The following is a 14,202-nucleotide window of genomic DNA, read 5'->3' as shown; positions in this document are numbered from 1 at the left end:
TAATTGATAATACCATCTTATGTTGCACAATGGTAATCAAATTGAATATGGAATAGGAGGTGTGTGTAATGACAGACATCAAATTATTATATGATCATCAGAGATAATTAGAACAGTACAGGTTTGGCTGTGCGCGCGATCGGTCTCCTTTTCCACCATACTCCGCTCCCTACCAGAACACATTACACAGAACTTCACTCAAACTATTTTTAAAAAGTTGATATTTAATTTAAAATGTAGATGCTTGAGAAATCACCTGTATTCGAAATACTTTAAATATTATAAATCATTCTACCAGGCGTGTACATCTCCATAGTCTGATCACTTGAACAGCAGATTCCTTGACGTTTCGTTCCCTCCGCACACAGCTGGGTGTATCGAGTACCCCACCAAGCAGGCTGACTGGATCCTTTACGGAGGGGAGGGGGGCATCGTCTGCCCCTCAAGTCTGTAGAGAAAATGCAAAGCTAGCTATAACTTCTGGGGTGTTTCCACGTAACGCTAATGTTGATCGATGTATATCAGGAGCTCGTTGGCCAGCGCGTCGGCAGGAAGTACCGACGGATTTGAGGTCAGCTTGAAAATTAACGGTACCCGTCCGGTAAGATACAGAATGGATTGCTTGCTAACGTAGCAAGCTAATCATGCCCATTAGCTACTTCTCATATTACGTTTAGCCAGTTTTCCTGAAATCTCTGTTATTGTATTCGTATTCATGTTGTGTGCTGAAGGGCAGCGCGTTCCTCATCTCACACCACCAACCTAACGGGTACTTTTTACTGTGAGCAGTGGTTGTGAATGTAGCTAACGGAAAAGTGGCTAATAGGCTATCATTACTGTGACGGTAGAAAAACATAATCAAAGAGCTAGCTGCTAGCTGCAATAACATAACTGCACTTCATATTTCTGCGTCCCCCCAGCCCCGCCCTCTGTTTATTTAATACTCTATCTACACTTAAATGTAAATGACATTATTTAACCTAACATTAGTAATTAGCTCCATACCCCGCCCAACTTCCACAACAGTGTAAGACACATCTTACTTGAGCCTCCTGTAACATCTTGCCAATGTGTCTATATTTACACTCTATACTGTCATGAACACTTGAACGTCTCATGTGAAACATAACTGGCCTCCAAGCACAAATGAAAGTGCAACTACTTGATATGGACAGGTCCACTGTTGTTCTTGGGTTATGGCTCAAACATGAGAAAGTGACATGAACTAACCTGGTCTGACCTCTTCAGCCAACTCTGTGTCAGTGTGTCAGTGTCAGTCAGTCCTGCAACATTTGCATTGCTTTATGGAGATGATGTCTTAAATCTGAAATGTGCCTGCTGCCAAATCCACAGGCTTCTGTATTCACCACACAGGCCTACATCAGTGTCATAGATTTTTTGTCTCATGAAATATAAATGAGTCCTGCTCATTTATACCCAACATGCATTGCAGTGGAGTACGGCAGATGGAAAATTTTACAAACAAGTTATTGAATATAGTCTTGATGTTTTTGTAGAAATTGAAAAGCTGCTAAACGGACGCTGCTAATACACAAGAAATTCTTAACCCAAGGTTTATTCATCTCCACACACACGACATACAGGGAAACAAACTTGTTCCTCATGGACTTCAGTGTAGCATAGCAGAGACATATAAACGCAGTCTATTGTTGTAGTTGTAGCAACCAAAGCAGTTTTTAAATTTGCCTGTCCAACAGCTCTCGCAAGGGTGCATCATTTTGGCCAAATTTGATAATCATGATGATCAATATTTAGATCACAATTATTCATGATATATTGATTTTAGGGTCAAAATATTTTTATTGCACTTTTAAATAAACAGAGTACTGCTTTCATTTCCATTTTGTGCTACTTTCCTGTTAATGTACAGATCTTTGAATCAAAACCAAAGTAGTCCTTATTATTCACAGTTCATCCTCTAGAAGCAAAGTACAGCTTTATACATTCATTGTTTGTGGTGTTTTTTCAAGTGTTCTATTGCTTTATGCACAGACAAAAATTCACTCTTTGCACATGATTTGTATAATGTGCTCTAAATCTGAAACACTTCCAAACAATGGATGAAGATCCATTTCACAGGTAAACTCTACCAGCAGAGAATAGTCTTTGAACACACAGTCCACTGTGGCCTTGGCCCCACCCATCTTGACCATGTTCAGAATTTTGTTGCATAGATATGTTGCAGTGAAAACTAAGCACACAGTGACACAGCAGTTCTTCATTAGACAAGTTGTATTTTATTATTTAATATTTTTAAATAAAGTTGGTATTTTACAGATGCACAGTGCATGGTAACTGGGGATCATAAAAAGTCAGGGTTGGTTCCTAAATCACCCTCTTGTAAACATGCCCAATAACAACTGTTTCAACTAAATTATAATACAGTTGCTAATAAATCATTGACATTTTACATGATAGTTACATTGTTACTTTCTTGATTTCTTTTTTGTGTTTATGTTGTGTCAGGATGTAGAAACCAAGTGCTGTCAGTCAAGTGGTTTCTCGAGGCAGTTTGTCACATCAGAATAAAATCTGTGACCTCTCCCCAGCAAACAGTTAGTCACTTGTTTGGACTGATATTTGCCATGTGTTTCCTGCAAACACTGATAAGAGGGTGCACTGCCTTTGTTTTGTGATGATACAAATCCACACTTGTCTTGTGTTCACTAGTCCATACAAATTAGGTACCAGTTCAAATTTTTTAAACTTGATTTTTTGGAATAGTAACGACCCTGGTGTTCACTGCTAGTTCATAGGGACTGTGTAGGAGAAGGGAAGTCATTAATAGTAATAGTGTTACTCACAATACAATTCACTCACAATACATGTTGTAACACTTTTACTAGAGTTCACAATCAGATAACTAATTTGTAAACTATTCAGCTGTGCTCAGCCGTGTTAGAACTAGGTCTACAGTGCTGGATCTGATCTGAAACAACCCTTTGGAAAATACTTCCCAAACTTAGTGTTAGCATTATCAGCGGTTTAACTGACCACTGATAAGTTTATAGCATTTTCAGTGGTTTATTAGTAAACACATTTGCAATTAATTTAATAACCATAGACAAATGTCCACATGGTCTACCTGGAGTCCTGAACTGACCCACACAATCCAACTTAACCCAATAAGACTGAATATGATTTAGTCCCAGCTCAGGACTTGGTTACTTGGAACTAAGTGGAGCTGAGAATACCCTTAGTTTCTGATGTGGACATGAGACAGGACAAGCTCACTACAAATAGTCTCTTCACAGGAAGAGAACACATGAACAGATGAATTTGACACTCGTGCAGACTGCACTGGTGCAGTCTCAGACATTCAACCACTGTGGGTGATTGTGTTATGTAATAACATGCTGTGTATGAGTGTGGGGCTAAACTGTTTATTTTCTGCTCAAACAGGCTCCAGTGTGGGATGTGCCATGTATGTTAGCTGGAGATGAGAATGAAACCCAGTCGCAACCTCCTCCTGGGCCTGTGCTCCATGCTGGCCCTGGGATTCCTCTACTACTCGTCAGGGAGGATCAGCTTACAAGGCTGGGGCCGCAAATCATGTGAGTCTTCCTCTGATATGTGAGCATAATGTGTTAACTTATTTCATTGACCAGTTTCAACTGCAGCAACAGTGATAGAACTTGTGTCCTGACTGACACAGGCAATGGCAGAGTAGCCATTGGGAGTACTGGGACTTTTCCTGGGAAGCTGCTACACTGTGATTCTATATGAGTGTCATGTCCCCGCTACAGCTATGTCCCATAGCTCTGCCTACCCACTTAGCTTTTATGTGCTAGTATCTTTTGTTTATACACTGAAGCAGCCCACAGTGGACTGTCACTGTCTCACTTTCATGTCAATAAAAAAGTTAAAAACCCCTAAAGGTGTGGCTGTAAAGCTCAGACAAAAGAGGTTCAAATCCAGAAAAATCCAAACGCTTCAAGTAGTTGTGGATCTAGCAGCAATAACTCTGCAGACAACAGGAGAGAGGAGCAGAACAGTGAAGCAGGTTCAGGACCAGTTAGTCTAGTACAAACACCAGATAAGTTTTGTATAGATATGGGTGGTACTGTTTACTGTTTACTGTTGTACTGTACAGTTTGAACTCTGATTTCATTCTCTCTGTAGCAACTAACTTGTAGTTATAGAGTGAAATGTGAAAAATAGAAATACACTTTAATACAACACAAACTGAACAGCAGTGAATGGCAGCTGCCTTACTTAGTTACCTTAGTTATAATGATCATATAACTGAGTCACAGTTATATGATCATTTGTGGGACTGTAGCTGCTTATTATAACATCAAAAAATTATATACATATAATTCATGTGCAGTGCGTCATTATAGTTAATTTAATCTCTGTACGACTCAAGTGTAAAGTGTGACAGGGTGTGTCTCTCCTGGACACGGGCCACTCCCCTGAAAGTCTCAGTGGTCACAGTAGAGCAGAGGACAATTATAGGAAAGATTCAACAGAAACATCAAATGATAAAGGAAGTATATAACAAACAACAAATTAAAAACAACAATTAAAAAGCAATGTCCTATTAAATAAACTTGTACATGAGACCCTCTGTCCTCACAGTGGAGCTCTTAATAATTCTTTCAACTAAATAATAACGCTGTTGTTATTTCATTCCACCAGCTGTTTGCTTTAGGGAATGAAGTGATATGATTTAAGCAAACACTTTAGTAACAGACTGCTGAATGAGATATAACCTGTCTCCTTCACAGTGTGGTTAACCTCAGTGTTAACCCTCATCACAACATTTAGCTGCTGGTAAACACATCTCTAAACCCTGCTGGCTTCATGAGAAGCTGTAATATTTATTTTCTGAGAAACTGTCAGTCATAGAAACTGTCACACATACACTTTACTCTAGACTGCTCTAAATTAGTAAATCGGTGGCCATTCATCACTTGGTTGGTACTGTTCTTTTTGATTTTTTAAATAGTTTTTCATTCTGCCAGATAGATCTTCTTCTAGTGATGAGAATAAAGTCATAGTTTCCTACAATGACCTGATTAAAAATACAAAGAAAATGTTTTCATATTTAAATAACTGTGAAATAATGAAATAATACATTTATAAAAACAAAGATCAGCTTTTAGTTTGCACTACTTTCCCAGATTACTTCCAATGTGATTTCATATTGCCAGTTTTGATCAAGTCTTTTAATCAAGGCAAACATGGCAGAGCAAGTTGGACAATTGATTGTCATTTCTGGGAGCTGAATTATCCACAAGGCTTCATTGAATAAAGGAGTTTCACAGAAAAAAAAACAAAAAAAACATGACACCATGACGCGGGCACAGGACGTTGAGAGTGGCTGTTTTCTCAGCTTGTTTCTCTGATTACAGAAGATCCAGATGTTTGATGACAAAAATCCTTCATCTGGTTTAAGATTAGAGTTATAACGTTTATATAAAGTGACAGTGATGTGACTTGAAACATTCAGAAAATAGTCAACTGAGAATGTTTTAATGTCCGGCCATCAGGCCAACAGGCGGCGCTTACGGAGAATACTGTGGATTTATAGTATAGTAACGCTCATGTGACAGGAACTGACAGGAACAAATAACAAAGAGCTTTGGTGACTTAAATGATTTCAGATGATATGCAGCTACAGCTCTGAAAAAGAATCTGATGGAAGCCAAGAAAGTAGCAATAATGACTGATGTATGGACAGCTCTCAAGTCTGATTTTTTTGGTCACTGTCACCTGCCTTACATGGACGGTGATTGGAAGATTTCAGGTTCTGTGCTTTAGACTCAGCACAGATGAGACACACTGCTGAGGACTAGTCTGAGGTGCATTGTTGAGTGGAGCCTGGGAGGTGAAGTTAGTGCATCTGTACACTACAGTACAAAAAACATGCCTCTGCATGACAACATATTACTTTTTGGTTTGATTGGAGGGCATGTGTTAATTATGACATCACGACTAATCAACTTAAATTGGCTTCATTAATTGACTTCAAAAAATAATTAAAATGCCCATCCCCAAATTATAGAAGAATGTTCCACACAACCAGGGAACCCAGAAACTCCTGCTTTCTGGCTTATGTCTATGTAAGTGTTATCTAACAGCAAGGTGGTCGGCCTCTTTGTCCCTGTGAAAAAGAAAATCTTTCCCTTGACATTCAGCAGAGCAGGACGTTTGACCATGGCTGCCTAAATTAAGTTCAAGTCACTAATGCTGCCTACAGAGTGACTTCTGTACCCATCTACTTGAACTGAATCATACAGGTGTATACATTCTTGGCCACTGAGTTCCACCAAGCATCATTGTCTGACACTGCTATCCCTGCACACAAGGCATTCACAGTCCAGACTGCTGTCTTTTGTGGTTCCCCGATGGTGGAACGAACTACCAAATACTACATGCGAAGTGCACATGCACTTCAAGGTCCTTTTTTTGCCATTACCAGTGTGTCAGACCTTTTTTCTCAAGCAAGCTTTGGGCCATCTTAAAGTGGTCTTGGTGAATTTGGCCCTTTGCATTTCTTTCCTCTGCCCCTAACCCTTCATTTGATTCCCTAGAGCCTTCAGTAACTCTGCTTTCTGCTGTACATCCAGCATATTCAGATTTTTTCCTCTTGTAGGCTGCCTCCATGTCTTCCTTCCAGGGCGATGTTAGCCCTCCCAGCTCAACTCAGATTATTTAACAAGAGAAAATTACTTTTTTACCTCAGGCATATCAGCATTTGCTAGCAATTTGGGGGCTGGTTGGATTGGATGTTTATGTAGAGCTTGCTAAGGATGCAGGCTGCACTCAAAGTTCATAAAAGGGTTGGTGGAGTTGAAGATGGAGAAATGCTGAGCCTCTGTTAATCTGTGTCCAGGCTTGATTAGAAAATGGCGTGTTAAGTAGAGCCAAGCAAATGCTTGTTATTTAGTGCACTTGAGCTTTTCCTGAGTCTGTAAACTTTTGGCAGCCAGGAAAGAGAATGTGCCAGACAGCTGTAGACTAGTTTTTTCAAACCAACCTTGTGACAGCTTTTACAGTCTTTTTAGATTGTATGGCCTCAACAGTGGTGCCAATTGTAGTTATGGTTAGTCTTTAATCTGCTTTGGAAGGTGTCATAAATGGAGAAAATTAGATCTGAATTTTTGTAATCAGTCATCAGTGTCAGTCAGTGATTTCTTAATACTATGGGCTACAATGATGAATAAGATATAAGATATTTATTAGATTACACTGTAACAAATAACAGGAATTAACTGTGGGAAATAAATACATGATAGTACCAAACATATAGTAAAATGAGAATGAATGTTCATGGTCAGTCAAATTAAACACTATAAAGGACAAACTAGAGGCAACACAGAAATTTCCTAATACAAAATATTGCCAAGTAAATGGTAATAAGCAATTTGTATATAACGTTCATTAGCAGAAAGACACTGATTTGTTAAGTTAAGCCTCCTTTTCTCCTACTGCTTCAGCTGCTGAAGTCCTTCAGAAGTCCCTGAGGGGGCCTGGTAAGCAGCTTGGTTAAAGAAGAAACTGTGGAGATCAGAAACGGGTTGTGTCAGACCTGTTACATTTCTTCTTATTTTTTTCTGTTTTATCAAGAGAAAGAAGATGCACAGCTAGCAGGCTAACAGTAGCATTCCAGAAGCTGTAAATTTTTCAGATGTTTATCAAACACTTGATAAAAACCAGTCTCCCCTTTTCTGCTGCTTGAATTATTTAACCTGCAGTTCCGTCATCAAGGATATCATGAATGTTTTCTGAAACACTACTGTTGAGACATTAGAGAGCCTCATGATTCTGCATGTCAGGATAATCTTAAAGGAAATGAGGAAAAGGAACTGAAGTTGCAAGCTGAAGTGAATACATCTTACAGTGTACCACTCTGACATGAAGGAGGAGTGATATGTACATGTAGATATGTACGTGGTCAGTACACCCTGGAAAAGTTAATATACTTAGAAATTTTCGGTTTGGTTTTTGAGTTCTGTTTAGTTTTAGCTAGTTTTTTAAGTGCATACATATTTTTTCCCCATCTTTATTTCTATTCTGAGGAATTTACTTGTTTTCATTTGGTTTTTATTTAGTGTTAGTGTTTGTTATAGTTTTTCAGGTATTATGAAAGTATTGTGCAAAACCATTTTATTCTTGTACAGCAGCAGAAGTGAAACTTTGAATGGTCTGCATTACTAACTAGAATGGAGTTGCAAAACTAACAGTTTTAAAAGAAGATGTGAGCCTGTGTAAAGAAGATGTGAGGGTAAAACTACAAAATTACAAGTTATAATTAAAATTTTATAAGTCAAGTCAAATTTTATTATACCACTAGGGGTGGTTGCAGCTATTTTTTGTTTTTTGTTTTTTAAACGCATTAATTCACTCATAAATACAACATCAAAGACAACATACCAATCAGAACACAGGGACAACAATAAAGTGCAATACAATGCAAGATCACTACATGTGAAGACAAAAGAGCCCAAGTTGCAGAGTGTGGACAAACTGCTTAGCACCACCATCTGTGCAAATTCAGCCTACTAATTGCAGTGCTAACAAAAGAGTCTTTGAGTCTTTTAGTCCTATGAGTTGGAGCTCTAAATCTTCTACTTTCCATCTGCAGGGGATGGTCAGTACAATGCAATGGTCTGGTGTATTTGAGGCAGAGCAAAGATAAAAATGACCACCTATTTACAAATTTGTGATTTTAACTTTCCTGTACCTTTTGAGATGAAGCAGATTTATTCTTTGTCACCTCTGGCATGAACAGACTTCACTAAGAGTTCAGATTAATTATTTCAAGATTTCTGAATATCCTAGTGAATCACTGAACATATTGAAGATGTGGGTGGTGAGACACAGTGTTAGAACCAGGTTAAATTTGAATCTGTCGCCTATGCAAAAAGCCTGGTGGTGTCCATTTTGTGAAGACCAATTGGCATAAAGATCTGTACCTTAGTGACACAAGGTTTACAAATGTTAGGTTGTCAGAAACTTCCTCTGTATCTACCATTAGTTCCAAAAGCTTATATGATTGTAGCCAAAAAATAGCATTTCACTGAATTCACTTTCTGAAGTCAGAAGTTGAGTGGTAGGTTGATCCAGCTTTATTTGATACTACAGCAGGATATGCATCCTCCCACACTGTCCAGAAACAACAGGCACTGCTTATCTTCAGTCCAACCATGTTGTCTTTACAGTCAGCTTTTCCATCAGCAGTCTAGGCCTCTTCACCCAACATCACGCACCATTCTCCAGAGATAGTGTCAGCGTGGTTTAAAGTATGTGCCTGCACACATTGTACAGGGTTGGATATACTCCAAATTGGATTCTGACACGGTCAGCAGACATGCACCCAGCTCTGTTTATATTACATTAGGCACGGATGTGTTGACGCATGTTTATCGGCATGTACTGTCCACAGATGAAGAAACTGACATCACACATACCATTGCACTACATGGACACAGAAGGTATCATTTGAGCTTTCCCATTCAGCTCTCTATCTTCAAGATAGAGGATAAAACAGCAGTCACCATGACAACTTCCCAGAGCTGTAAAATCCCGTCTTTACAAATTATTAAGTATTATTAAGTATTCAAAATGACTGTACAGTGATATATATATATATATATATATATATATATAAAAATATGGTCATAAACCTGTAACTATACTTTGATTTTTACACCTGCCGTGTTTCTTTGTGTTTAACCCATAAGAGCCCACAGTGACACAGGTGCCACCAACTCTTTAAATGTTGTCAAAAGTTCCTCATAATTGACTTTTAACTCATGAAGTCCCCAAGAAAATAAAAAAATTATTTAAAAAATAAAACGTTGTTTACATCTCTTCCATTTAGTCTGTTTTACATCCCCCATAATTAATAATTAATCGTTTTCCTAAAAGGAGAAATGGGTCTGGGCTCTTATGGGTTAAATGAATCAAGGAAAGAAAAATAATTTTGCTAGCAATTAGAACTGTCACAGACTTCTGATACAAAGCCAGTGTTTTTGGACATTCTCATCATGTTTTCATAAAGAACACAGTGTTGTAGTGCATGGCAGAGTACACAACTGAAAAATACAGTGTCTCCACGGGTATGGTACAGTGTTTTCCTTTCTCCATAATGCTTCTCATTCAAGCCAAAAGGTTCTATTTTGGTTTCATCCGTCCACAAAACATTTTTCCAGTATCCTTCTGGCTTGTCCAAGTGATCTTTAGCAAACTGTAGACAGGCAGCAGTGTTCTTTTTGGAGAGCAGTACATTAACATTAGCAAATTTGAGTGAGGCCTTCAGTTGCCTAGAAGTTATCCCTGGTTCCTTTGTGACCTCACCGACTATTACATGCATTGCTCTTGGAATAATCTTTGTCGGTTGGCCACTCCTGGGGAGGATAACAATGGTCTTAAACTTCCTCCATTTGTACACGATCTGTTTGACTGTGGATTGGTGGAGTCCAAACTCTTTAGACATGGTTTTATAACCTTTTCCAGCCTAAACATTGTCAACAACTCTTTTTCTGAGGTGCTCAGAAATTTCCTTTTTCATGCCATGATACACTTCCATAAATATGTGTTGTGAAGATCAGAGTTTGATTGGTCCCTGTTCTTTAAATAAAACAGGGCACACAGTCACACCTGATTGTTATTCAGTTTATTGAGAACACCTGATTCTATTTGCACCTTAAAATTAGCTGCTAATCCAAAAAAGGTACTTTTGCCTACTCTGGATCATTTTCCTCAACAAATAAATAATCCAAAATAATAATTCTGTACCATTTGTTTATTTGAGTTCTCTTTACCTACTTTTAGGACTTGTGAAAATCTGAAAAATGTTTTAGATCATATTTATTCAGAAAATTCTAAAGAGTTCACAAACTTTCAGGCACCACTGTATTGTAAACTCTCTTGTGATTGCAGGTCACACACTGTAGGAGAAAGTCTCATATCTATGTCTAACCCTATAAATAACTCACATTGATGTTACAGGACTAGTGTGATTTAGGAAGATCTATTGGCAAAAAAGTCTTGATTCTTGAAACTCCAAATCTTGTGCTATGAAATGTGACTTCAGAGTAAACAAATATGGCTCACATAGAAAAAGGAAAAAACTTGGAGACAAATCATGGAGATAGTGTAAAAAACATAGACAAATCTTTCGTCAAGCCAACATTATGATGGTTAAGCTAAATGTAGCTAGCTCTTAGCTACCTGGTACATCCATTGCGATACCAATATCAGTCCAGTACTTCTCTAGGGCTGCAATGATTAGTCAACATAATCGACGATATCGAACTATTGCTTTCAGTTCTTGAGTTACAGCTACTCTTTTGTGCATAATTTACATGATATATTCCTCACCAATGGATGATCTACCAGCTGTCATTAAAAGCATGGGAACATAAGCACAGTCACACAGTGCTGACCTATTCCAAGATGCGATTATCTGTTACAGGATACCTTTAGACAGTGGGGTCCAAAAGTCTGAGACTTTTGGACCCCACTGTCAAGGTTCTTCTATTTTGCATTTTCAAATGCAATATTTTTTTTTCATTACAAATGATAATATCGGTTCAGCAATTGTGAAAATCACCCAATGTCAGATGGGATAGGCTCCAGAAAAATTGCAATCGTTCAGCCCAAATCTGAGCTCATGCTTCAATGGAAAAAACACAACTTAAGGGAATCTGACATTTTGTACAAAGGCGTTAAATTGTCCAGTGCCTCAGATTAAATTTGATTGCAGATTTAGAAATTGTGCAGAAGCTTAAATATTTCTTCATTTTACAGAACTTTATCACTTCTTCATACTTGTTTTAAATGTTTCTGAATGATCAAACTTTCTCATTATTCCCAGGTTGTTCATCTTAGTGTATTTCAGATACCTCACAACAACATTCAAGCTTTACGAATCAGTTTGGTCTGTGTATTTTCATTCCATGACTTAATTAATTCAAAATTCGATAAGTAATTTGATTGAACTAATTCAAATGTAGCCCATGCAGGAAATAGGCAGTCTGTCAAAGCTGTACAGTTGACATTGCTCCTCTTGTTTCTGGTGACTCCACTGTCCGAAGTTAGCAGATTTGTTGGTTTGTTGGTAAAAGCAAGGTAGTATAGCTTCAGCAAACAACCTTGTCTTTGTTGGTCATTTTGCGGAGTCTAAAGTAGAGATAGTAGCGATACCTCCACAAACTGCTTCTCAGATTCTTCAGGGTCACGATTATCCAATTAGTATGGCCTTGCTTCTCAGTGTCCTCCTCCATTTAGGTCAGCAATCTGTCCAGCTTGTAGTGAATTTTAAGAATACCCTCTGCTGGAGTGCAAGGAAAAATATCTTCAAGCTAGCAGGAGGGTCTCCACGCCCACCTTACACCCTCACATTTCACCATATTACATAAATCTAAAACTCCCTGGAAACTGACCTGAGTTAACAGATGTGCCAGTACAGAAACATCTCAATTATTGAAATTCTTGAAAACAAGAAACATCTTGTGACTTCAATGTCATAGAAATAACCTTTCATATTTGTCATACTTTCTTTTATTTTTTTCTAGTGTATGACAAGCAAGGATTCCTTCTGAAGCTGGATGGTGGTCTGTGAGTATACATTTTACTATTACACAAGTTTCACTTCTCAGTCAAAGTCTAGGAGCTAGCTGTTGGATTTGTGTAATATCTACTTTGTTTATATAATTTATGTGTGGACATTTGATCTTTGCCTGACTTCATTTCTCTATTTCCACAGGCCTTTGGAGCTGATCTACAAGTATGGCAATCTCAGCGAGGGGGCCTGTAAGCCTGGTTTTGCAGCAGCCAAGATGACTGCCATTTATCCAAAGTAAGAATATATATCATATGTTTCCTCATATTTGAAGTGAGTTTGTAGCATTTTAGACATCAAACATAATTGTCAGATACACTGTGATCAGTGTGACCCCATTGCCATCGGTCCATCCCATACTAGTGATACTGCTTTTGCTTGTGTTCTTCTAAAGCATGGTCACGTTTCTGTTTGGTAACTTACATAAACTGGATTTATACTTGACACACAAGTTAACAGAAGTGCCGTAGTAGGTGCAATTGATATTACCTCAGCAATGCTAGATGCATGTGTTATCAGGCTGTATAATGCTTTACATTCTCCACTGTAACTGATACAGACACTATCTTACAGGAGTCAGAAGCCAGAAGGACTTGCCTCTTGTGTGTAGTAAAAACAGTCACTGAAAAGAGAATACCATCGGCAATTGCTATCTACATTCTCTCAGTCGTAGTGATTGTTACAATCACAATGAGCAGAGGGTTTGCAGTATAACCTAAATATTGTCCTCACTCAACAAACTCCACCAACATCAGAAACATGTCAGGAAAACACAAGCTACCAGTCACAGATGTTGCTGTCTACGTGCGGTATCTCTCGACAATGTAGTCCTACAATGTAGTTACTGTACATTTTAGCCCACAGCTTAATCTACACACATAGAATGCAGAGTCATAAGTGGGTCTTTAGTCTTTACAAATTTCCCTGAAATGCATGATATCAACAGCATAAGACAAGCTCACAAAATGAGACTCTGGGTTGGCGTTAATATTCCTCTGTGTTTTCTCCAGATAGTTCCAAATTACATTTATGATTACAATTAAATAATACACAAGTTCAGCTTCTTTTTGTTTTAGCTATCTAGCTAGCTTGTTTCAATAGGAGAATTCTTTGTTTTGCCTACCAATGTCATGGCTTTACAATTACAGATTTATTTAAAAAGTTGTTGTCTGTTTAAAAACAGACCGCATAGACTGCATTAGCTTTAGCTGGCATAGTAGTACCAATAAAATTTGAACAGTTCCAGTAATTCAGTATTGCACAGTACAAGGTGTGTTTTTGACTCACATATTGTTGTGCAATTGTCATAAAAGATGTTAAATGGATGTAGGTTTTGCTTTGCGCAGGACACATGGAAGCAAAGTTAAATGAACATACAGAGGCAAGAAAATACTGAGAAATGTGGAGGAACATTTTATTGAAAAGTTCTGAAAGAAGTGAAAGACGTTTGGCAAGTTTTAAAAACAGAGACTGAGCAGAAACACACAGACTGAGGTCTCCCCCAAAGCACTGGTTAGTAGTTTATACTTTGAAAATAATAAATAAATACAGTTTCATTCAACTTAATATTTTGTGCATTTACTAATTAAAAATGCTATTTCCAG

At 38.0% G+C, this 14,202-nt stretch overlaps 1 protein-coding gene across 2 annotated transcripts; it reads left to right on the top strand.

Moving 5' to 3' along the window:
• Positions 1–213: 213 nt before the first annotated feature.
• On the top strand, positions 214–13,227 carry LOC108896969 (CMP-N-acetylneuraminate-beta-1,4-galactoside alpha-2,3-sialyltransferase-like). Of its 2 annotated transcripts, none has more exons than XM_018696347.2 (5): positions 214–571; positions 3,424–3,575; positions 12,552–12,594; positions 12,743–12,835; positions 13,172–13,227. In XM_018696347.2, exons 2-5 carry the CDS (start codon positions 3,461–3,463, stop codon positions 13,206–13,208), a joined length of 288 nt encoding a protein of 95 aa, XP_018551863.1. In that variant the 5' UTR covers positions 214–571; positions 3,424–3,460; the 3' UTR covers positions 13,209–13,227. The 2 variants fall into 2 exon arrangements, with proteins under 2 accessions (XP_018551863.1, XP_018551862.1); XM_018696346.2 differs by having other exon boundaries at positions 217–601.
• The last annotated feature ends 975 nt before the right edge of the window (positions 13,228–14,202 follow it).

Source organism: Lates calcarifer, linkage group LG17 (genome assembly GCF_001640805.2).
Source record: "Lates calcarifer isolate ASB-BC8 linkage group LG17, TLL_Latcal_v3, whole genome shotgun sequence".
In the NCBI taxonomy this organism is placed as follows: Eukaryota; Metazoa; Chordata; class Actinopteri; family Centropomidae; genus Lates; species Lates calcarifer.
The sequence above is the reverse complement of the archived record's forward strand: the minus strand, read 5'-3'. Positions and strand labels throughout refer to the sequence as shown.